Raw genomic sequence first — 26,584 nt, 5'->3', positions numbered from 1 at the left:
TGAAATTAAAAATAAAGTCAACTTAACTCAGGTAAAGAAAAATGTATGAAACTAAGAGCTCATTCAGCTTAGGTTTCTTAAAATAGGACAGCAGTAATATAGTCCAGTATTTTTTTCTTGTTCTTAATTCTGTTTAACTTAATTGCTTGAGAATATCACTTATTTCTTAAATTTCCCTGATAGGAACCAGACTGACTGATATATAAAATTTAAGCTATTTATTTCTTCCAAGCATAATGTTGAACATACTAGTACTATAGTAAATCCACACAAGTGCAAGTTCACAGACAAGCTAGCATTAGAAGAATTTCTTCCTAGTCATTTCATTGTATGTATTAAGAGGGAAACAGAACTGAAAAGAGGCCAGTGTAGTTACTGTAACGTTTTGGCTTGTGAAAAACTTTTATGGGAAACTATTCTATCTAGTCAGCTTTAGACCAGGTCAGTGCATGATTCCAAGGATATGTCGGCCAAAATGTAGTCAGTAAAATCTCCCAAGACTCTACAAGACACACAGTCGCTGCTAGTGCATAATGTCAGTTACCGTAGGACCAGTAACATAGGGTGCATAAGCAGTCACAACTCCGTTTTAACCTCTCTGCCTATTTAGCTTACAGATGTGTGGCTATCACAATAGGAGTTATAGATACGTTTATGTGTGTTTATGTATATGTGTGTACAGATATTCATAAAATACTTAAAGAAAAGAAATAATGGAGGGCTAAATGAAAAACAAAAATGGGTATCTGTAGGGTGAAAGAACTAGGTGGAGCGGATATGGATGGAAGCAAAAGCTTTTCTGAACGTATCTTAGTTTTGACTATGGAGCCATATAAAAACGTTGGATAATTTAAAAATAAAGAAGAAAAGAAAAAGCAGTCTTTAAAATTCCGAGAAAATGGACTGCTTTGAAAATAAGTAAACCTGTATATTCTAAGTTATATCAACACCCAGAGAAAAATTATTTGAAGAGATTAAAAAAGAAAAAAAACAACAGTATATTCTGGCATGTCATAATCCTAAAGACGACAGAACTGTAAAAAACAAAAACAAAAATTTAACCTGCATTCAATAATCTTAGTAACAATACTGGTATTGTTATTTTGGAAAAGAACAAGGGCCCTTCCGAGAAATGGCTGACTCTAGGTCTGGGAGAAGAAATGTTCATGATGAGCCCATTGCATCTTCAACTTCGCCAGAAACGATACAGAAGGCAACTTGAGTTTCTCACCCATCAGAGCAACTTTTGGAGATGGATAGCGCATCAACTCATTATTGTGAAAGCTGATACTATAAGGGGAAAAATTAAGCATTTTTCTTGGTCCTATATGAAGCGTATTTTAGTATAACTAAATATGTAATTGATTAAGCCAGGTTCTTCACAGAGTAATTCTGGTTAATAAATTCTGGTGGTAATGATAAAATCATTAAATCATATTTACGACCCTTGCTGAAATAATGACGGTCAATGATTTCAGGTTCTTTAACCTGATATAATCTTAATGTCACTAGAAAAAGGGCAACCAGACCTCACTGCTGCCTGATGGGATGTAATAGGAAGCATGCACTAATTATGACATAAGTATTGGCAAAAGAATTGAACCTTGTCTACTTCCAGCCACCAGCAGCATAAACTATGGGAAATAGAGTAATGCCCTTCAATGGTACCACAAGGAGGGAATAAGGAAAAAACAGGATATGGAAGATTTCATAGGACAAATAACCAATTTAATAAACACACACTATGTCTAATATATATGTATGCATGTATGTACATAGACATATATTCCCATATTTGTGTACATGTATATGAGCATATGTAAATACAAATATGTATATGTCGAAGTGTGTGTGTGTGTGTGTGTGTGTATAATAAGAGAAAAGTTGGGGAGAAATGGTTCATTATTAAAAGGAACTTAAGAGATCCACTATCCAAATGCAATAGGTGGAACTTGTTTTAAATCCTGATTCAAACAAACTACCAACAAAAAGATTAATTACTAAGACACTGGAGAAAGAAGGTAATAATAAAGAATTACCATTGTGTTAGGTATGATGATGATGGTGACTGGGGTTATGGTTAAAAAAAAGGAAAGAAAATCCTTACCTGGTAGAAAAATTTACTGAAGAATTGATGGGTAAAAAGGATGTATTATCTGGGATTTGCTTTAAATAACAGTGACTCATACCTATAGCCCTCCAAGAAAGCTGGATAGGAGGAGGCATGAAGCACAGTGAGCAAAAGGGTTCATAGCTTTTGTTGCCACATGATGGATACATGGTGGCTCACTATACTAGTTTCTTCACCTTTTTTGTATTTTTGATGTTTTCATAACAATTATTTTAAAAAAATTTAAAGCAAAAAAGATAACTTTAATAAATGAGAACTACCTTATGGGGTTATTGTGAGCATTACAATGCATATTAACCTTTAACATGCATGCAGTATACTGCAAATATTCATTAATTTATTATAACAGAAGATAATAAATCACTATTTCCTTAAAATGACTGTAAAACACTGGTGCAAATAAATTTAAACTCTTTTTAAACTATAGGATTTCTCATGGATACCTGGCTGTACACCTTTGATGAGATATATCCTACAGACAAAAAGAACTGCAAAGAAAGAAAAAAATGTTTAACTGCATTCAGTAGTCTTATTTAATAAGAGCCTTATGAGTATCATGAACTCTCAGTGGGGGGTACAAAGGGTGCAATGCTTCCCAAAACTGGCCAAAAACCATTTTCTTCATGAAGCATTTTAGAAAAGCAAAGTTCCATGAAAAATTGCACCTTAATTGAAAAAAAGTTTGGCTCTGTAAAAACATCTAATACTTTATAACTTTATTTCTCAATATGTAAAGTTTATCTACTAAAGGAACAATGGAAGATCTAAAATAGGCCAAGATATATTCTGAAACTGTCAGGAATAATGTATTCAAAAATACTTTTCAAAGAATGCAGGCCACATGAGAGAAAGGATCTTGTTATCTTGGTAATCCTATAAAAATCCCTGAGTATGTACTAGTCACTCAATAAATACAACCTATAGGACCTAAAACTGACTTTTAAAACTTTCCCACTAAGACAACTAAAATACTGTATAGGAATAGTGAAGATTTTAAAATTTAATTTAATATGGATATGAAATAATGATCTGGTGTATGCTTACAAATAAAACAGACAATGTCACCAACTTCACTCTCCAGGTTTACCTTAGTTCTGAGAGTTCTGGAAATGCATCAGGGACATCTGGCATCTTGTAACCAAAACCATTTTGGCTTGTCTAAAGAAAAGTTTTAAATGATGTTAAATTTCAGCCATTTTTTGACTGCTCTCAATTACTAATAAATGTAATCTTTAATGTACTAAATATCCCATAATTGTTTGCATCATATTTTCACCTTCACATCTCACACTGCCTTAGTCTCCCCTTCTTCCTGCAGTCTATCTTTTTTTCAGTGTAGTATACATGGGATTACTTTTTGTTGGTGGTGTTGAGGGCCATGTGAGTACCTGTGTTAGGTAGACAACCGGTAGTTCTCTTTCTTGTCTAAGTATATGGCTGCAGATTTCACTGGTATATATGAATATTTCTCTCAAGTGAAAAGCATTAAATATAGAAAAGCAGTAATTTGGCAACACTCTGAATAGTTACATGCCTCAGTCAGATGAGACGGTAGGGTAGATGAGCAACTGAGCCATGTTTGAATATGTAGGACTTTTTATCCTTGAGGATCCTTGAAAAGCCCTCTTGTAATTTTGTTCACACTACTAATTGTAATTTGTTCATAACATTCATTAACACAATAAATGAAAGGTTTTGGAAAAACCAGGTCCACTTGGGTCTATGTATTCTCAATGATTATAAACTCTGAAATTGGTAATGTTGGATATAGTATGGTTTTATGCTTGAGTAATGCTATGGGTGATATTCACTGAGGGTTGTAATTGAAAGGCTTTATACCCCTTTAAATGTTTTATGCCCAAAGTATTAGTCTCTTCCTCAGTGACATTCCACATAGCAACAGTTACCAGCTTAAGAACATACAAGTTTTTAAGCCAATGGAACACTTGAAGCCCTCAGCATACGTTAGCAGACCCATCATAATGTGACACCTGCTGCTCCCACATGATCATTCTTCTGCCTTTGCCCACAACCTATATGGCAGCCAGAGAGATCTACTATAGGCAGCTTCACAAAAATGCCGTCTGCTTTATACCTCAATGCCTTTGACAATGTTACAGCCTCTCAAAGAATGCCTTATGCATCCCCTTGTTATTCTGGCAAAATAATAATGATCTTTCAAAATCTGGCCTCAAGCATAATAAATGCATGCATTTGTTTAGCTGCCTCATTTTTACTGAGTACCCACTATATTTATCAGTACGTTTGAGGCACTAAGAAAGTGGTAAAAAAACCAGAATCACATTTTTTGTAAAGGTAACGTACTAGTTCTACCTTGGTCCCTAGGAGCACTGACCATTCCCCTAACTGTGTCTCTACCAAAACTCTAGCTGTGTCTTCTACTACACTAGAATTATAAGCTCCACACTTAAAATTATTATTTGTTGGTTACCTCTCTGTTACTTGAATTGAAAAACGTGATTTAATCTTTTCATATTTTGTCTAACTTATTGTCTGGCACACGGAGGCATGTAATAAATGTGTGTTGACTGCATGAATGTTTCAGTGGCACAAAACATAGGTAACTGACGATACCAACCGGTATTGAAGCATCCATTGTGGGAATGGGTAATGGCAGATTTGAAAGGACACCAAATGAAGGAGCGGCAGGCTTGGCTGTGGTATAACTTGTTGTTGAAGAAGAAACAGTATCAGCAACAGATAAAGAAGTGATACTCCTGTTTGCTTCTTGTGGCGGATATGGAGGAAGAAATGGAAAACCCTGAGAAGCATAAGGAGGCATCCCACTTGGGTTACTGTATAGACTGAACAGAAAAAGAGAAGATCATTAGATTAGATTTTATGGACACCACATGTCAAATTATCTCTAAATTACAAAGGTCAAGCACTATATAGATGAAATCTTATAATGGCAGGTGATATTTATTAAATTATATAATGGAATTAAATATTATATAATATTTAATATATAAAGTGATATATATTTAAAGTGATAAAATATGACCCCCTTCCAAAAAAAAGAATTGTAGAATTGTGGTTTCTGCAAAAAAGATGATGAATGCTTTAGAAAGCAAGCAATTCAACTTGTGAGAGTAGAAATGGATAGACAGGGCATTTTCGAGTTTTCAGCATTCCAGTGGTATCAATCAGTATCTCCATGGAGGGAATGGAGAGCAATATTTAATCCAGGACATTTATTCAAGTAGAGGCTAACAGCTTTCTCCGTATTTGTCAAAATCTGACTGAAAGTCAAGACTGCTTTTCTAGAACATTTTAACGTAAAATTAAGGATGCAGATGAGCTTCTAAAATATTGAAATATTAAAAACAGATGCATATATAAACATGCATGTATATTAGAGTTACATGGCATTATGTACTTGGGCTTCAATCATAGAACAATGCAGTCAATGTTTATTTTTGCAAGATAACAAATATTTATATTTAAAATATTTTTCCCCTTAGCAAAGTTTAGAGAGAACCAGATCATAAAAGCATTAGAGTAATTCAGACCTAGATGCAGACTGAAAATCATCTAAATACAATATATGAATAATACAGTGAGTTTATATGGATCAGGCACTCTAGTATAAAGGATAAGGGACTTACAGTTATGTTTTAAATATTAATATAATACTAACTACTAAAATGTTTCCCTTTATATTGAAACATGTTTCAAAATGTATAATTTTTTATGAGAGTACTATTATTTCATTTAATGACATAACCTGAGTTGGAAATTTTGTGGGAAGAAAACTTTTTTTTTTGAAATGTACATGAATGACACTAAAGTGTATATGGAAAAATAAGCCAGAGTAGAAAGAAAAAAGCCTGAAAAAGGAAGGTACAGAAATATTAGCCCTGTAATAAGGCAAAACAAATTATAAAACCCTAATAACACGACAAAATGTAAAGCATACTACTACTGAATGGAGAGGTAGATCAATAGAACCAGATATAAAATCCAGAAAAAGCTCAAACACCTATAGAAATTGGGATATAATAAAGATAGAATGTCAAATAAATGAAAAATAGAACAGTCAAAAAGTAGTACTGAGACATCTGGAAAAAAGAGGTTGGAGTCAGATCCTCATTTTTACAACAGTATAACAATCTAATGGATCAAAGTTGAAGTCTTTTTTAAAGAACCTCAGAAGAACTAGAAGACATCATCAAAAAATTATAACCTTGAGGTAGGAAAGGACTCTCTGTGAACCCAAATTCAGAAGCCATTACATAAATAATGATAAATTTGGCCGGGCGCGGTGGCTCACGCCTGTAATCCCAACACTTTGGGAGGCTGAGGTGGGTGGATCATGAGGTCGAGAGATTGAGAATCCTGGCCAACATGGTGAAACTCCGTCTCTACTAAAAATACAAAAATTAGCTGGGCATGGTGGCAAGTGCCTGTAGTCCCAGCTACTTGGGAGGCTAAAGCAGGAGAATCGCTTAAACCTGGGAGGAAGGGGGTGCAGTGAGCTGAGGTTGTGTCACTGCACTCCAGCCTGGCGACACAGCAAGACTCTGTCGCAAACAAAAAAAAAAAAAAAAAGAAAGAAAGAGAAAATAATAAATCTGACAACACCGAAAAAAATGTACATGACAAAGTCCTTTATAAAACAAATAGCAAATTTGGGGGAAAACTTCTATCACAGAGAGAAGTATAATTTCTCTAATACATAAAGAATTCCTACAAATTGATAAAAAGACAAAAAATCCCAAGAGCAAAATAGAGAATAGGATAGTATATACAGGTTACAGAAAAGTAAAAGAAAAATTCTCTAAACTACAGCAAAAAATGTTCAGTTTAGCTATTACTAGTAAGATAAACAGAACTAAAATTATACTAATTTATTGTTTTCTGCCTATCAATTGGCAAAGATCCATTTGGTAACATATTATTTTGGCAAAGGGTATCGGGAAATAGGGATTGTATAGGAACAGAAACTGGTACAACTACTCTGGAGGGCAAGTTTGCAGTATTTGTCAAAACTACAAATGTGCATTACACTTCTAGAATTTATCCAACAAATAAGCTCACATTTAGGCAAAATATTATATTAAAGATTATTTACTGGAACAGCACTGACAGCAATGAATAAGGATGGGTTTTTTAGGGAAGATTAGAAAAAATGAAAGTATCTATCAAAGACTTGCTAAAGAAATTATAATACATCCATAAAACAAATACTTTGTGGCCATAAGGAATAATGAGGAAGTGCCTTAGTACTAACATGAAAAACTTTCCAAAGCCCTATCATTTAGTGACCCCACCCCCCTGCAAAAAAAAAAAAAAAAAAAAAAGACAAGGGCATAATATGCTACCATTCATACAAAAAAGGGGGAAAATACAATACTACATATATTTGCTTGTAGATGAATACAACAGCTCAGGAATTATATATACACAAACCCAAACAAGTAACTTTAGATGTTAATGAGGAAAAATACTGAGCTGCAAGGGAAAAAGAAGTGGCACGGAGATTTTCACTCTATACTCCTTTATACTTTTTGAGCCAGGTGAATGTATGACCCATACAAAAAATTAAGTTTTCTAATCGACTTGTTCATTTCAAAAGATGGCTCGTTTTTATCTTAAAATTACTTTTATCTAAAGAAATTAGTGATATGTATGTGAATACAACAAGCTATTTAGAAACAATATAACCAACATGAGAGAGTATTTGTAATATCCGTGAATTTAAATCAATAATTCTGAACCAATCTGCTTTATTTTGAACTCAGTAGCAGGTACGACCCACAAAGTAAGAAATGCATCAAACTTCATTTTTAATAATGTGTACTATATCCCGGAACTTATCTGAAATGAAAACAAGTAAACTTGTTGGTTTGTATTTTCAAATAAGGTGAATGAGTTTATATCCAACCCTATCACTACAGAAGATAGGAAGTATGGTTTTTGAATATACTTTTTATCTGAAAATAAGGACTGAGGACTCCAGAATACAGATAACAGGAAGACAAAGATGAAGGGAGAGAGCTGAGGTACCTGGAAGTGGAATGCTGCTACGACAATAACAACAACAAAAATCTAAAGTGTGGGAGGAGCTTTCGGACCAAGAAGAGGTCCAGGCTGGAAGTTCCCTCAGAAGATTACGGAGGACTAATGGGCCTCAAAGAGGCTATTAGAAGGAGCCTGGTGGGCCTTTGAGCAGATGGTCATTGCAAGGAGAACTTTATATTAGTGGAAAGTTTATCAATACTGCTGCCTGCAATAATATGGAAAACAGAAAATGCAACTAGTGAAATGGATGATCCAGCTAAGGAGATTTCCAGGCCATGCTGAAGGTGCTACCTGATTTCTAGCTGACTGTAGTATAAAATGTGAGAAGAGAGAGGGAAAGTAAAGAACTGCGAAATATAAAAGATGAGATTTCCTGGATTTGAAAATATATTTCTCTCTCATTCCTAGCTTCCCTAAGATTCTCAAATTAAGAAACATCTCTAAAGCAAAGTTCAAACCCAGCATGGGCTAGAAGATACTTTGTTAACACCTCTGAAAGAGTCAAGGCAGTGCCTCAGAGAACTGTCAAGTAAGAAAAACAGCCATTTAGGGCTTCAAAGAATCTTAAAGGCATTGTCTCTCAGCAGCCTCACTGGAAGCCCAATAGCATATTTGGCAGAGCTTAGTTGGTGTTGCTTTTGTTTAGTGAAATGAATGAAAAATGGATTCATAAGAAAATCATAAGGATTTTAAAGGAATTGTGTCATCTTGGGTCTAAAAGCGACAGAGGGAGTACCAAATGAAAAAGAGGCTATCAGACCCTTAATTTCTATAGACAGGAAGCAGGTTGAAAAAAACTACGCACTTGGACAAGGGCTACATTTTACAGAAAGGAAGAATGACACAGATGGCAGAACCAAGAACCAAGAATTACTCTGTAAAGAATCATTTCCATGAACTAAGTCTTAATAAAAAAAAAAATGTGCCCAGTTGGATTTCAGTACTGCTACGAACCAGTGGCTCCTGTGTGCTTCCTACTTTCTCTCTTTTGGAATCTATAGTGGTTACCTGAGGCTTGTTCTACCATTGTAAAACGGGTGTGTGAGGGGCAGCTACCTTGTCTCTTTAATTCCCTTGTCTTCGGATCAAGAGGAATTGTTCTTCAGGAACACAAGTGAGAAACCTCATCTGTACTTGAATCTTAGATGAAAGAACACAAGCCTGATTCTGTAATATGATGAACTCTGCAAGTTCTTGGGGGAAAGAGGAGAGTGCCTATTCACATATAGGAAAGAGGTGAATTATTATGGGTAGAAGGAAGAATGTGACAGATTGTATTTTCCAAAATGGCCACAACCAGATTTCCAGTCCCATACGCACTTCTTGAACTTTGCTACCCCACTGAGAGCTGAAGTCTACTTTCCCTCCTCTTTCAATCTGGGCAGGTCTAGGTGACTAACTTTACAAAACACAGCAGAAATGATGCTGAATAACATGCAGAAATAAACCAAAAAAGATAATACAGCTTCCATTTGGCTGGAATACTCTCTCTCTCGGGATCCTGACCCTCAGAACTCACCCCTGCCATGCAATGAGGAAGCGCAGGTCACATGGAGACGCGACATATAGATGTATCAGCACTAAAGTCTAAGCATTAAGCCAACATTAATGGCCAGACGACACCAGCTAATGCAAAAGTGGAGCAAAAATAAGCGATTGCCACTGGTCCCTAACCAAATGGTAGATTCTTAAAAAAACATACATGTCATTATTTCAACCACAAGTTCTTAGGGTAATCTGTTATTCATCTGATACAGTTTGAATGTTGTCCCCTCTAAATCTCATACTGAATTGTAATCCCCAATGTTGGAGGTGGGGCCTGCTGGGAGGTGACAGGATCATGCAGGTGTATATCTCATGAATACTTTAACGCCGTGCTCTTGGTGCTGTCCTTGCCATGGTGAGTTCTCATGAGATCTGACCATTTAAAAGGATATGGTACCTACCCCCCCTCCTCGCTCTTGCTCTCATCATGTAATGCGCCTCTACCTGCTTGACCTTCTACCAGGAGTAAAAGCTCCTCATATGCCAAGCAGATGACAATGCCATGCTTCCTGTATAGCCTGCAGAACCCTGAGCCAATTAAACCTCTTTTCTTTATATATTACCCAGTCTCAGGTATTCCTTTATAGTAATGCAAGAACAAGACTAAAACAGCATCCTCAGTACGAGAATGTGACTTTGTTCAGGAAGCTACTGGAAAGCAGTAAATCAAGAAACTAGGAAATGGCCTGAGAAAGGGAAAAACAAAATCTAAGAAATGGAGAATCCAATACAAGAAAGGGAAAATCCCAGGATGACAACAAAGGAAATTCCTTGCTGAGAGTTACGCAAAAGTCAGAGAGAGTAACTCAAAATGAGGGAAGAAGTGAAGCACTGAATGTGAAGGAAAAAATGAAACCTAGATATTACCTTACTGGTTTGATGATGTGAAAAAAACGTTTAAAGTATATTTTTCAGAGTTGCTAAAAGCTCTGTAGAAATTTAGTAACATCGTAAAATGTAAGATGATGTGGAAAATGAAGATGATCTAAAACAAAACCAAACCAAATACAAAATGTAGGTAATTATTAATTCCAGAAAAAAGGCAAAAAATTACACCATAAGGGAAATGTAAACATGGTAACATACTTGGCTCAGGAATGGACAGTATTTACAGTCACAATAACAAATATACCAAATATGGAATTACATTAAAAATCATGATATAATTTCACTGAGACAATGAGGAGAAAGGAAGTTCAGTGAAAAACAGCTGAAATCTTCATCTATTACAATAGGAGGCCAATAGAATATCTAAAATGAAAGAATCAAGAGATAGAAGTATGCACACATTATTCAGAAAGATGTAGGTAAACATTAGAAGAAACAGCTGAAAGAGTAAAACAGTTACCTCTGAAAGTGTGAATGTATTTGTGGGGATGTAGAAATCAGAGGACTGATTTTTAACATCATTTGAATTTTTAAACTATATTTTGATTACTTTAATAAGTTAAAATACATGCAGACTTTTTTATTTATTAGAAATACACTTACTAAGGAAATGCTGTTGAAGTTGGAGCTAAAACCGGAGGGTTCTTCCAAAACTCATCCAACAGACTTTGAATAATTTTTCCAAGATCTGAGTGCATGGTAAACTGAAAGTAACAATACATGATGCTTAAAATCATTTTCAGAAAAAGATTATAAAGTCTCCTTAGGATAATGTCACTCTAAATATTAACTTACTTTTGCAGGTCAAGAATTAAATGAAAAAGGGTATTAGCAATTCACCAGTTACAACATTTTCTTAAAGAATCGATAACATAAATATCTGGTAATTAGTAAACAGGTTAAAAGTCCACTGAATCAAAAATGGAGCCAAAATATTTCCTTATTTGACTATTTACAATAATTTGAGGGTTCAAAGGTAAATAATAGAGTATATGTAAGTTACAATCTTTCACAATCAACCATATCATATTGTAAGAACTTTAAGGTATGCCTTAAATATTCAATTTTTTAAAAAATTACTCATGACAAAGTGAAACTTTAAATGTATTTCAGATTTCTAAACTATTTAGTAGAAAAGTAATACACCTATTATATTACCCTGAAATAAATTATCCCATATACATACATTGTTTACTAATGGAGAGGTAACATACACTCCTTGTTTATCCATTAAGTGATGTCGTATTGGTGGATAAACACTGATCACTGGTTTTTCCTGAGGAAATTGTGGAGGAAGCAATCTGGTAGAGCAGATGAAAAACAAAAACAAAGATAACAAAGGTATATTATAAAGTCAAAATCTTAAAGCTATTTAAAAGTAAATTAAATTTTCACACTTCGATATGGGTTATTTAGTAATAAGTGCTCTTTTATGGTGTTGTCGGAAAATATATATAAGAATAAAATTTGGTAACAAGACTAGACATTCAACACAGTTAAATCTTCATGTGAAATATGGACATGAATTATAGCATATTCTTCATATCATGCCAATTAGTTGCTTTCAAACACAATATACCAAGCTACACAAAATCTTAGGTAAAAATTAGATAAGGCATTTTTATCAGGTGAACCATACTAGTCCAGTCTGGCTATTTATTGGACCACAGGTTCTAGCCGTGCAATTTTCTGTGGTTTTTCTACTCTGAGAATGCTGTCACGTCTGGGTGTGGTGGTGCATGCCTATAGTCCCAGCTACTTGGGAGGCTGAGGCAGGAAAGCCACTTGAGCACAGGAGTTCAAGTCCAGCCTGGGCAACATAGTGAGACCCCATCTTTAAAAAACTAAAGCAGCATTATTTCACTATTTACTGTATTTCTAAAGAGTAAGAGGTTAAAATGGAAAGTAGGAGGATTGAAACGTAGCTGTCATCAAGAATTGATTCTATAAGGCTCTCTTCTAAATGCCCCAAATGACACTTCTCTCCCAAGTTAGAGGTCAATCACATGGTTTCAATCAAAGAACAGTAAATTTTCAATAAAAAAAAAAAAAGCAGAAAATTTAACTTTTAAACTACCCACAAAACCAAGAATATTGAGTGAAATCTTAAAAAGGAGAGTTTACTAGACATGAAACCCTGTTTCCAAATCTCTAAAACTCAAGAATATTTTACTTTGAATTGCCTCTTTGTTCCTGTTGGTTCAGAAAACTATTTGTTGGTGGTACTTTTGAAAAGAAAACTGGGTCCTTGTTCACCTCTCTTGCTTAGCTCTACCTGGGCATTTGATGGGAGATAAAACTACTTCATTTACAAAGCTGAAGATTTTAAAACTAGTTTGGTAAAAAGGGCACTAAATGGCCTTTGGAGTCCAGTTTGTATCTTAACTATGCTACTTACTAACCATGTTTCTGTAATTTGCCCTAATTTGCAGGGCTGCTGTGAGGATTCAAAAAGCTCACATACGCTTGTAATCCCAGTACTTTGGGAAGCCAAGGCGGGCGGATCACGAGGTCAGGAGTTCAAGACCAGCCTGATCAATATAGTAAAACCTCATCTCCACTAAAAATTCAAAAATTAGCCGGGCATGATGGCACACGCCTGCAATCCCAGCTTCTCCAGAGGCTGAGGCAGGAGAATCGCTTGAATCCAGGAGGCAGAGGTTGCAGTGAGCCAAGATTGTGCCACTGAGCTCCAGTCTGGGTGACAGAGGGAGACTCTGTCTCCAAAACAAGGCTCATATATATCAAGTTAAAGTAGCAGTTATATACTCATGCTTTAATTCACTCATTCAATTAGTATTTAATAAGGCCTCCTACACACAGACACTATGTGAGGCAAGGAGAATGTGAAAATGAGTAAGATAAGGCTCCTGTCTTAGGTGCCTTCTTATGTGGCTCAAACACTTGATCTAGCAGCAGCCACTTAATGCAACCTGAGGTAATCACAATCTTTTCATACTACAGCGCCTCATAGCTGCGTTTAAGCCTAAATTGCTACTTCAGCAATCACTTTGTCCAACTTTTGTAACTTAAGTAAAAACCTCATACTTTAAACTTTTTTTCTTTTTCTTAAAAATGATCAGCAAATCAAATATAGCTTTGAACTTTCTGGTTGATGTAGTGTATCTGTTGCTGAAATTTGGAATATTTTAACTTGTTTCTGATTTAAAGACGAATCTATCTGTAATAGCTTTATATATATAAAACCCCTTTGTTTTTTATTATCATTTTTCAGCATACCTCCAGCTAAGATTTTAGTGCTAATCAATAAAAGCAATGACAGTACTAAGAATTAGTATTGTACATTTCTATTGCATTTCCTCTTTTCTAGTTTCTTATAGCACTATAACTTATAATGATAGCTTTCGAATATTTTTATTTCACTGAATTGTGCACTATTTTATAAATTACAGTTACTTGAAATAAGTTCACCTTAAAAACTTATTTCTAATAATTAAGAAACAAAACAATAAAAAACTGTTAAGTCCTTTTACATGAAAAAGTAGGATACAATTCTACTCACATATTAATGTTAATTGTCAGGTTGTTTACGGTGAATGGCAATCTGTATTCCACATCTTTCTGTATTTCGGCTATACTGCAGGAGAAAATTTTAAAAAATTTACCCAAAGTCATGAAACCATTATTGTTAAAAACGAATGTTAAGTGCTAGTATCTACTAAAACCACCTTTATTTTTAATCACAGAATATGGACAGCCAGCATAACTTGTATCTTGAGGGGAAGGAAAACGATCATAGTTAGAAAGGCCCATCAACTAAGCACACAGTAATATTCTGAACTATCCAGGGGGAGAGGGATGATGAGGTAAAGAGGAAAGAAAAAACTCTTCATTAATGCTAGACTCATTTATTATCACCGTATCCAATTTACCATTAGCAGAAGCGATTGTGTGCTCTCTGGTTATTACAAGTCAGGAAGCCATCTGGGTTTTAACTGCCACCATCCAGCAACATCGGCAGCTGGGGAAGTCTGGGTCTTAACAGCTTGAACTTAAAAGTCGAGATGAGATGCGTCCTACAATCTTATGACAGAGGATGCTGGCCGCTTTCCAAAAACAAATATCCCCTTTTTTCTAAGTAGAGAAGCCTGATTTTATTCTGGGTAGCAATGTTCTAGTTAGTTCTTTTTTTTTGTTTTTTGTTTTTTTTGAGACGGAGTCTCGCTCTGTCGCCCGGGCTGGAGTGCAGTGGCCGGATCTCAGCTCACTGCAAGCTCCGCCTCCCGGGTTTACGCCATTCTCCTGCCTCAGCCTCCCGAGTAGTAGCTGGGACTACAGACGCCCGCCACCTCGCCCGGCTAGTTTTTTGTATTTTTAGTAGAGACGGGGTTTCACCGTGTTAGCCAGGATGGTCTCGATCTCCTGACCTCGTGATCCGCCCGTCTCGGCCTCCCAAAGTGCTGGGATTACAGGCTTGAGCCACCGCGCCCGGCCGTTAGTTCTTATAGCTAGTTGTTTCTATAGACTTAAATCGCAGCCAAAAGAATGTACAGGAAACTTGCAGGGAGAAATTATAGGAAAATATCTTAAAGGGAACAAAATAATAGACAATTGATATGAGCCCATTTTGCCCTTTCTGTCTTCCTTCTACTTCCTCCTTGAATCTAGGAACTAGACTTCTAATAGCCATTCTGTACCATGAGTGACCCTGAGAATTGAAGCCACGCACTAAGGAAAGTTAGACAGAAAGAAGTAGCTTGGGTCCTTGATGAATATGAAATTGTCAAACTCTGAATTTAAGTGCGAGAAAAATAAACTTTTATCTTGTCTTAGCCACCATTCTTGGGTCTTTGGTATTGGCAGCTAATATAATTCTTGGCTTGTAAGTCCCCGATACTTTAACATTCTACATTCATAATTTTGTTTTATTTTATTTGCAGGCATACATTATTACAACTATAATACACTAAACAAGTCTTTTGGGGGCTCACTTGAAATTCTAACCAATACTCATGATATTTCCAAGGCGGAAAACGCTAAGTATTGTCAATGAGGTGAGGTTGCAGAGGAAGCTTAATATTGAAATGGACATGAAACTTCTTCAAGCACGAATACCCTTCAAAGGCCTAGCATATGAAAAACGATTTGCTTTTTGTTCTTTTGGATGCTTCCTCTAACAACTTTATAAAACCTCTATTTCCCTCCATTTTTGGTCCTTTGATAAAACCCCAGCCTCTAGGATATATAAATCTTAAGATAGCTTCAAAGATTCAAAAACGTTGGGATGGAGCTACAGAAAAACTGTAGACATAGATAAGCTTTCCTCTCTGATATCCTAAGGAATGGAGTTATCATTTAGAAGAAACAATTAAGAAAAGACTCAAGTGGATACTCAGTATTAGGACTTGGACAATTTTTCTTGAAGTTTTTCTTTGGGAATTAGGTTTAGACTGAAAAACCTCCTCCCTTGTATGGAAAGCACATAATCAATAGAACGGGCTAAGTTTTTTATTCCTCTACATTATTTTAGAACCTGAAGAGGTCACTGCTCAAGGAAATAAATAGTGGTCACAAAAGCATCCACCAGTTCAAAGCCAAGTAGAGCATCTTAGTGATTAAGTGCATTGCCTCTCAAGTCAGGCTTCCAGGGTTCCAATCGTGTCTTTGCCATTTATCTACTGTCAAGGGTAAGTTAAGCCTTTTCTCTCAAATGGGAAAGGGAGATGTTAAAAAAAAAAAATCTAACTAAAAGATTTGTTAGATTATGCAAAATAATGCGTGTAAATCCCCCAACATAGTACTGGGCAAGTAAGTGTTCAATAAACGTTAGCTATTATTAAACAGGCATTTAGAACATGCAAGTTGGTCCCTCTCTAGATTTACAGTGTTAAAGTTTTTTGTTTTTTGACACGGAGTCTTGCTCTGTTGCCCAGGCTGGAGGTGGTGGCATGATCTTGGCTCACTGTAATCTCTGCCTCCTGGCTTCAAGCAATTCTCTTGCCTCAGCGTCGTGAGTAGCTGGGACTACAGGTGCATGCCACCACGCCCAGTTATTTTTATATATATATATATATATATATATATATATTTTTTTTTTTTTTTTTTTTAGACAAGGGGTTTTGCCATGCTGGCTAGGCATGGAGTTCGAGGTCTCGAACTGACCTCAAGTGATCCGTCTGCCTTGGCCTTCCAAAGAAGTTTTAACTCCTCAGTTTTTTAGACACTGTTTAGATTTTTACAGAAAATTTTCACTGAAAACATATTCAAATAAATTTGATTTAAAAATTTTTACTTAAATAATTGGTTAAAAATGTCCAATTCATTTTCTCCAGTAATGTTGACAGTTACTAAAATTTTTTTATGAGTTTTCTTCACAAACTAGGTATCACAAATAACAGAAGATGATACTTAAAATATTAATACTTAATCAAATTCCAAAACAAGTCAATCACAGCAATCTAGAAATACATTTTGATTAGCTGCATTAGATAAAACAGATACATAATTGTTTTACTTAATTAAAACAGGAATAATTCCCTGAATATTCATCACAAACATGATTTTGAATATGCTGCTGCTTTAATAACTTTTTAAAAACTTACTCCAAAACATTCATTCTCATTGAAGTTATTACCAAAAAACCACTGTTAACATATTGCTGTATAATCTTCTAAACTTCTTTGTACATTCATAGCCTTATTTAAAATAAAAACATAATTACACAGTCCATCAATTTTGTAAGTTACTCTTTTCTCACTCAATTGTGATTATCTTTCCAAAAGTGTAAATGTTATTTTACAATATATTTTCTTTTCTCGTTTTTTTTGAGACAGGGTTTCACCCAGTCATCAGGCTGCAGTGCAATGGCAAGATCTTGGCTCACTGCAACCTCTGCCTCCCAGGTTCAAGCGATTCTCCTGACTCAGTCTCCCGAGTAGCTGGGACTACAGGTGCGAGTCACCACACCTAGCTAATTTTTGTATTTTTCGTCGAGACAAGGTTTCACCATATTGGCCAGGATGGTCTCGATCTCTTGACCTCGTGATCCGCCCGCCCTGGTCTCCCAAAGTGTTAGGATTACAGGCATGAGCCATCGCACCTGGCCTACAATATCATTTTTAATGGCTGCATAATTTTCTAGTATATGGTCATACTATTATTTAAGCTATTTTCTACTATTAGATATTTAGCTTGTTTGCAGTTTTTACTCTTATAAACCATGCTTTGATAAACATCCTTAAAGCCTTATCTTTATGCTGACAGTGATACTATTTACCAGGTAAATACACAAACACATATATTATAAAGTAATATTTTAATCACACCACAAGAGAAAATTTAAATGACCTGTAAATTAATAATTTCATTTTCTAGTTTCTCTGGGAGAAGAATTACTATGGTTTTACCTCAGTGGCTCTGAATTTGTTGGGGCTAAATAAAGCTGTAATAATATATAATTTTGTTAATAAGAATATAGATTAATTGGCATCCTCATTTCTTTGATAGTCCCCCAAATGGAAACAAATAGATCTTAATATGCAATAGAGATTTCAATTTCCAAAATGGTGTCATAGAAGCAAGCTGGCTTCACTTAATGCCACAGAAAACAACAAATACGTAACACTAAGATTAACACCAGCATCCCAGAACTCAAATATGAGGATCAGTCACTTCTCAGGGCCACAGAGAAGTGAAAAAACTCCGAGCAGATGGTAAGAGAACTGGACTTCCATATGTGTGATGACTCTCCCCATAATCTTCCCAGCACCAAGCATGAGAAAAATTTCCCCTCAACTCGCAGTTTCTACACAGGAAAAAGCAAGACCGAGGTGGACAATCAGCTTCCCCATCATTTTGGTTCCCTGGCAGGAGACTCATCCCTGCCTCAACTCAAAGGAAGCATCATAGGACTGAAGGGAGAAATATTCCTGAGGACAGTCAGAGACAAAGGGGAGAGTCAAGACTACCATCCTCAACCCTGAAAACTGCTCTGTCTGAAGCCAAAGAAAATACCAAATCAGAGTGCCTATTCAGCAGCTCCATGTTGTAGGAGATATGCTCCACAGATGCCCTGGGCAGGAACCCTTTGCCAGCCTTCCCACACTGTTGGGATATCCCCTTTGGGAGCTCCCCCATTAGAGACAGGCAGTGCTCCAAGTATTTACTAGAGCCAAGGCAAATCTGGGTTTAAAGTGCCACTGAGAACCAAAAAGGAGGCAGCAACCTAACAGTAAAGAGTCTTTAAGCAAATATATTAAATAAAGCCAAAACAAGCCAGAGAGAGAAGACCAGAATAAACAACTAATTCTTCAAAGTAAAGACATAGATGCACATCCACAGGAAACAAGAGCAAACAGGGAGCGTGACTTCCCTAAGTGGACAAAGCAAAGAACAAATGACTGACCTTAATGAGATAATAATATGTGAGCTCTCTGAACAAGAATTTAAAATGAGTTTTAAGCAAACTCAGTGATTGCCAAGATAAAACAAAAAATTCAGAAATTTACCAGAGAAATTTAACAAAGAGATTTAAGTAATAATAAAAAATTAAACAGAAATGTTGGAACTGAGAAATATGTTTGTTGAACTGAAATATATTAGAGGCTCTGCAGGGCAGAATGGATTAGGCAGAGAATCAGTAAACCTGAAGACAGGTTATTAGAAAACACAGAGAAAGAAGAAAAAAGACTGAAAAGAAACGAAGACCACCTACAAAATAGAGAAAACTGCCTCAGAAGACCAAATCTAAAAATTACTGGTGTTCAAAAGGAAGTTGAGCCAGAACAATGGGTAGAAAGCTTATTCCAAGAAATAGTCACAGAAAAACTTCCAAAGCTTAAGACAGACATAAATATCCAGGTACCGGAAGGTCAGATACACCAAACAAATTTGACACAAACAAGCCTACTCCCAGGCATGTAATCACCAACTCTCAATGGTGAAGCAGAAACAGAGAATCCTAAAAGCAGCAAGAGAAAAGAAACAACATAAAAAGGAGCTCTAATTTGCCTGGCGACAGACTTCTCAATGAAAACCATACAGGCCAGAAGGGAGTGGAACAACATTTTCCAAATGCTGAAAGGAAAAAACAAACAAACAAGCAAACAAAAACTTGCCATCCAAAAATACTGTATCCAGCAAAGTTATCTTTCAACTATGAAGGAGACTCAGTCTTTCCCACACAAACAAACGCATGGAGAATTCACCCCAAGACCCATCTTATAAGAAATGCTAAAGGGAGTTCATCAGTCTGAAAGAAAAAAACATTAACGTGCAAAGAGAAACGTGAATTTGGAGGCATGAAATCCACTGGTAAAATTAAGTACACAGAGAAACCCAGAATTCTCTAATACTGTAATTATGGTGTGCAATCCACTTATAACTCTGGTATGAGGCCCAAAACACAAATCTATCAAAAACAACAATAGCTACGACAACCTGTTAGGAGACAGATAACATAAAAATCTGTAAATTGAGACAATTAAAAGTCAAAATGTTGGGGAGGAGTTAAGGCATAAATAGTTTTTGTTTCTATTTTTTTTTGGTGATCTAAGCTATCGTCTCTTTGAAATAACTTGTTACATATAAGTTTTTTGTAAGCCTCATAAAAACCACAATGCAAAAACCTATAGTAGATCCACGAAAAATAAAAAAGCAACAAATTAAAACATACTACCAAAGAGTGTCACTTAACTACAAAGGAAGACAGTAAGAAAGGAAGAGGGGAGATTAAAAACAACCAGAAAACAAGCAACAAAATGGAAGAAGTCCTTACTTACCGATAATTAACGTAATGGACTAAATTCTCCAATTAAAAGGCATGAAGTGGCTGAATGGATAAAGCAACAAGACCCAAGAATATGTTGCCTACAAGAAACCCACTTCACATACAAGGACACATGTAGAATGAAATCGAAGCAGTAGAAAAAGATATTTCATGCAACTGGAAACCAAAAGGAGCAGGAGTAGCTATACTTATATCAAATAAAAGAGACTACTAGTCAAAGACTATAAAAAGAATCAAAGGTCACTATACAAAATGATAAAGGGGTCAATTCAGCAAACAGATATAACAATTACAAATATCTATGCACCCAAAACTAGAGCTCCAAAGGTACATAAAGCAAACATTAATGAACCTAAAGAGAAAGACAGATGGCAATACAATAACTATAGGGGACTTTCACCCTACTATCAGTAATGCAAAGATCACCCAGACAGAAAATCAATAAAGAAACACCAAAGTTAAACTTCACGTTGGACCTAATAGGCCTAATTGACATTTACAGAACACTGTACTCATTTGCTGCAGAATATGTTCTTTTCATCAGCACATGAAACATTCTCCAGAACAGAACATATCTTAGGTCACAAAACAAGTCTGAACAAATTCGAAGAAATCAGAAATTATATCAAGTGTGTTTTCTGACCACAATGGAATAAAACTAGAAACCAATAACAAGAGGAACTTCAGAAACTACACAACCACATGGAAATTAAACATGCTGCTGAACAACCAATGGGTCAACAAAGAAATTAAGAAGGAAATTTTTTAAATTCTTCAAACAAATGAAAATGCAAATAGAACACACCAAAATATATGGGATAAAGCAAAAGTGGTACAAAAAAGAAAGTTTATATCAATAAATGACTATATTAAAAAAGCAGAAAGACTTCAAATAAACAACCTAACTATGCACTTCAATGAACTAGAGAAGCAAGAACCAAACTTAAAAGGAGAAAAAATATAAATAGCAGAGCAGAAATCAATCAAGTTGACACTAAAAAGTAACATAAAAGATCCAGAAAATGAAAAGTTGGTTATTTGAAAAGATAAACAACTGTAATCCCAGCACTTTGGGAGGCTGAGACGGGCAGATAACGAGGTCAGGAGATTGAGACCATCCTGGCTAACACGGTGAAACCCCGTCTCTACTAAAAAAATACCAAAAAAAAAAACTAGCCGGGCGAGGTGGCAGGTGCCTGTAGTCCCAGCTACTCGGGAGGCTGAGGCAGGAGAATGGCGTGACCCGGGAGGCGGAGCTTGCAGTGAGCTGAGATCCGGCCACTGTGCTCCAGCCTGGGCGACAAAGCGAGACTCCGTCTCAAAAAAAAAAAAGAAAAGATAAACAAAATCATCAAGCGTTTACCTAGATGAACCAAGAGAGAAGACCCAAATAAATGAAGTCAGAATGAAAAAGGGGATGCAACAACTGAGACCACAGAACTATAATCACTAGACACTACTATGAATTCTATGCTAAAAAACTGGAAAACCTAAAAGAAAGGAATGCACTGCTGGACATACACAACCTGCCAAGATTAAACCATGACAAAATAGAAAACTTCAATAAACCAATAATAATGAGATTAAAGCTATAACAAAGTCTCCTATCAAAGAAAAGCTGAGGACCTCATAGCTTCACTGGTGAATTCTACCAAACATTTAATGAACTAATAACAATTCTACTCATGCTTCAAAAAAACTTAAGAGGGACTACTTCCAAACTCATTCTACAAGAGCAGCATTACCCAAAGAAACAAGAAAAAAGCAAACTACAGGCCAGTATTACAAATTAACATACATGCAAAACTCCTGAACAAAATACTAGCAAATCAAATTCAACAAAACATTAAAAAGATCATTCACCATTATCAGGTGGGATTACCCCAGGAATGCAAGGACAGTGCAATATATATGCAAATCAATAAATGTAATATATCCATTAATGGAACCAAGAACAAAAACCATATAATTGTTTCAATAGTTGCTGAAAAAGCACTCGATAAAATCCTTTGTGATTACAACCCTCATCAAACTGGGTATGGAAGGAACATACATCAAAATAATAAAGGCCATGTATGACAAACCATAGTTGACATCATAGTGAATGGGGAAAAACCGAAGGTCTTTCCTCTAAAATCTAGAACAAGACAAGCACGCCCAATTTCAAGTTTTTATCCAATATAATACTGGAAGTCCTGGCCAGAGCAGCTAGGCAAGAGATAGAAATAAAGGGCATCTAAAATGGAAAACAGAAGTTAAATTTGCCTTGTTTGCAGATGACATAATGTTATGCTTGGAAAAACCCAAAGACTCCACCAAAAAAACAGACAAACAAAAAAACCTGTTAGAACTGATAAACCAATTCAGTAAAGTTGCAGGATACAAAATTAATATACAAAAATCAGTGGCATTTACATACGCTAACAATGAACAATCTAAAGAAAAAAGTAATCCTAGTTACAATAGTTACAAAGAATATAAAATACCTAGGAAACAATTTTACCTAAGAAGTGAAAGATCTAAACAAGGAAAACTATAGAACACTGATGAAAGAAACTGAAGAGAACATGTACAAAAAAAATGGAAAGATACTCCATGCTTGTGGCCGGAGGAATAAGTACTCTTAAAACGACAATACTACCCAAAGCAAATTATAGATTTGGTGCAATCCCTACCAAAATACCAATGACATTAACCACAGAAACAGAAACAATTCTAATTATTTAAAAATTATATTTTAGGTTATGGGGTACATGTGCAGAACGTGCAGTTTTGTTACATAGGTATACATGTGCCATGGTAGTCTGCTGCACCCATCAACCCGTCACCTACATTAGGTATTTCTCCTAATGCTATCCCTCCCCGAGACCCCCCACCCCCTGACAGGCCTTGGTGTGTGATGTTCCCCTCCCTGTGTCCATGTGTTTCCACTGTTCAAAATCCTAATCTTTATATGGACCCACAAGACTCTGAATAGCTGAAGCAACTGAGCAAAAAGAACAAGGCTGGAGGCATCACACTACCTGGCTTTAAAATTTACTGCAAAGTTATAGTAACCAAATCACATAGTACTGGCCTAAAAACAAACACACAGACCAATGGAACAAAACAAGGAACCCAAATATAATTTACAGCCAACTCATCTCAACAAAAGCACCAAGAACATATAATGGAGAAAGGATGATGTTTTCGATAAATGGTGCTGGGAAAACCAGGTAACTGTACGATGAAGAATAAAACTAGACCCTATCTCTTACCATACACAAAATCAAGTAAGAATCGATTAATGACTTAAATCTAAGACCTGAAACTACGAAACTACTAGAAGAAAACATTGAGGAAACGCTTCAGGACATTGTTCCAGGCAAATAATTTTTGTGTAAGACCTCAAAAGCACAGGCATCTAAAGCAGAAACAGATAAATGGGATTACATCAAGCTAAAAACCTACAGAGTGAGGCCAAGGTGGGTAGATCACCTGAGGTCAGGAGTCTGAGACCAGCCTGACCAACATGGAGAAACCCTGTCTCCACTAAAAATACAAAATTAGCCGGGCATGGTGGTGCATGCCTCTAATCCCAGCTACTCAGAAAGCTGAGGCAGGAAAATCACTTGAACCTGGGAGGCGGAGGTTGTGGTGAGCCGAGATGGCGCCATTGCACTCCAGCCTGGGCAACAAAAGCGAACCTCCATTTCAAATAAATAAATAAATAAACAAACAAACAAACAAACAAACAAACCTACACAGCAAAGAAACAATCAACAAAGTGAAGAGACAACCCTAAAAATGGGAGAAAACATTTGTAAACTATCCATCTGACGAGGGATTAATAAGCAGAATACATGAGGAGTTCAAACAAGTCAAAAGCAGAAAAACAAATAATGTGATTTAAAAATGGGCAAAAGATCTCAACAAACATTCCTCAAACGCAGCATCCAGGGTGTGGTGGCGTGTGCCTATAAACCCAGTTACGTGCAAGACTGAAGTGGGACTGCTTGAGCCCAGGAGTTCCAGATCAGTCTGGGCAACACAGTGAGACTCTGTCTCCAAAAAAGAAAAAAAAATCATTTTACCCCAGTTAAAATGGCTTTTAACAAAAAGCCAGGCAATAACGAATGCTGGCAAGGATGTGGAGACAGGGGAACCTTGATACACTGCTGGTGGGAATGTAAATGAGTACAACTAATTTGGAGTTTGCTATGGAGAACAGTACGGAGGTTTCTCAAAAGACTAACAATATCTCTGCACCTTTAGAACCTTAAAAAAAAAAAATTGAAACTACCATATGATTCAGCAATTCTGCTACTGGGTATATTGCCAAAATAAAGAAAAAAAATATCAAAGAGATAGCTGAACTCCCACGTTTACTGCAGCACTATTCACAACAGCCAAAAACTGATAAAGAAAATATGGCATAATACACAACGCAATATTATCCCACCAGAAAAAAAGATGAAATCCTGTCATGTGCAGCAACATGAGTGGAACTGGAAGTCATTATGTTAGGTGACATAAACCAAACACAGAAAGACAAACACTGCATACATGAAAGCTAAAAAAGGAGATAGATCCACAAAGAAAGAAAGTAGCCTGATGATTCCAGACACCGGGAAGGGTAAACAGGAGGGGAAACGAAATTAGTGAGTTTAAATATACAGTTGATAGAAGAAATAAGACCTAGTGTTTGTACACCTATCATGTATCAATTTTAAAAGATTTAAAAATGCAATTGAGGCATTAGTTATGGTTAAGCTTCCTTTTACAGAATAAACAATAATTTATCACTTTGTTCATATCTATACACATACACACATATACATATACACATACATATGTGTATATGTACCCCATAACCTAAAATATAATTTTTAAATAATTAGAATTGTTTCTGTTTCTGTGGTTAATGTCATTGGTATTTTGGTAGGGATTGCACCAAATCTATAATTTGCTTTGGGTACACATATATATATTTAAGACGAAGTCTCACTCCTGTTGCCCAGGCTGGAGTGCAATGTCGCGATCTCAGCTCACTGCAACCTCCGCCTCCTGTCTCAGCCTCCTGAGTAGCTGGGATTACAGGCGCCTGCCACCATGGCTGGCTAATATTTTATTTTTAGTACAGTTGGGGTTTCACCATGTTGGCCAGGCTGGTCTCGAATTCCTGACTTCAGGCGATCCACCCACCTCAGTCTCCCAAAGTGCTCGGATTATAGGCGTTCAGTGAGCCACTGCGCCTGGCCCACTTAGTTTATATTTTGTATGAACTTTGATTTCATAAGACTCAGTTTAATTGAACACCAACCATATATCCAGCAACTTGCAAGGAAACGGAAATACAGAGATGAATATGGGGTGGTTTGTGCTCGGAATGAGCATACAGTGTGATGAGAAACTCAAGCTACTAAAAAGACCAATTCAAGATAATGATGTCACGCACTTCCCTTAGTGTTGGGTAACTCAAGTAATGTTTATGGGTGAATCTTCCAAACAAAAGATTCAAGTGCTTAAAATAGATGGAGAACAGACAGACAAACATCCTATCTCAATCTCCATGATTTAGATTAAAAAAAAACTTTTTTTGTTTTTAATTATTATGGATACATAATAGTTATACATATTTATGGGATACTTGTGATGTTTTGACAGAAGTACAAAACAGATTTTTAAAAAGCAAACCTGAAACAGTGCTGAAAAGCAAAAACTACCATATACAGATAAATTTTGAGGAAACTGACAAACAGAAAGGATTAAATGTAAGGAAACAGGTGAACATTAAAAAAGAAGAAAAGAAAAAGAAAGTCAACAAGGAAAACAATCACAATCCAAAACATAAGACCAATATAAAGTCTGGAGGAGTTTGAGGGTCCTCTAAGCCCTTGAACCAAGTCAATGCAAACCAAGAGTTTGGGGGGAAGAGGGCAGGTCAGGAGCATTTCTCAGAGTAATGAATGAACAGGGTGACATCTGTGGAGCAGCAGGTAGGCTAGGGAACCAACCTCTTTCCCTAGTTTGTTGCCAGGTTGTTACTGGTAAACAACAGTAATATATGCACTCAGATTAACATAGAGATAGCCTCTAAGCTAGCCCAGACTCCTCAGGAAGTTATTAACCCCATGGAAGCAACTGACTCCCCAGGAAGCCTCCTTTTCCAGAAGATAACTATCAGCTTGCCCAGCCTAAGGATTCATTCTTATTCTTCATCACCAGAAGCAGACTATGGTAAACAG

General features: G+C 36.2%; 1 protein-coding gene across 4 annotated transcripts in view; it reads right to left on the bottom strand.

The window, feature by feature from the left end:
• Positions 1 to 26,584, bottom strand: part of VPS37A (VPS37A subunit of ESCRT-I) — an 84,787-nt gene that overhangs the window by 50,579 nt on the left and 7,624 nt on the right. For 3 of the 4 annotated variants that reach the window (XR_002732519.1, XM_026453921.2, XM_023216612.1), the window contains exons 2-6: positions 14,133 to 14,207; positions 11,796 to 11,910; positions 11,213 to 11,313; positions 4,731 to 4,956; positions 3,219 to 3,289 (exon numbers count right to left, since the gene is read on the bottom strand). Coding sequence is in view for 3 of the 4 variants with exons in the window: in XM_026453921.2 (XP_026309706.1) it covers positions 3,219 to 3,289; positions 4,731 to 4,956; positions 11,213 to 11,313; positions 11,796 to 11,910; positions 14,133 to 14,207 (588 nt within the window). In the remaining variant the exon portion in view is untranslated. The remainder of the gene's footprint in view (positions 1 to 3,218; positions 3,290 to 4,730; positions 4,957 to 11,212; positions 11,314 to 11,795; positions 11,911 to 14,132; positions 14,208 to 26,584) is intronic. The other variant, XM_023216613.1, reaches the window with a different exon arrangement.

This window comes from Piliocolobus tephrosceles, chromosome 7 (assembly GCF_002776525.5).
Source record: "Piliocolobus tephrosceles isolate RC106 chromosome 7, ASM277652v3, whole genome shotgun sequence".
Taxonomy (NCBI): domain Eukaryota; kingdom Metazoa; phylum Chordata; class Mammalia; order Primates; family Cercopithecidae; genus Piliocolobus; species Piliocolobus tephrosceles.
The sequence above is the reverse complement of the archived record's forward strand: the minus strand, read 5'-3'. Positions and strand labels throughout refer to the sequence as shown.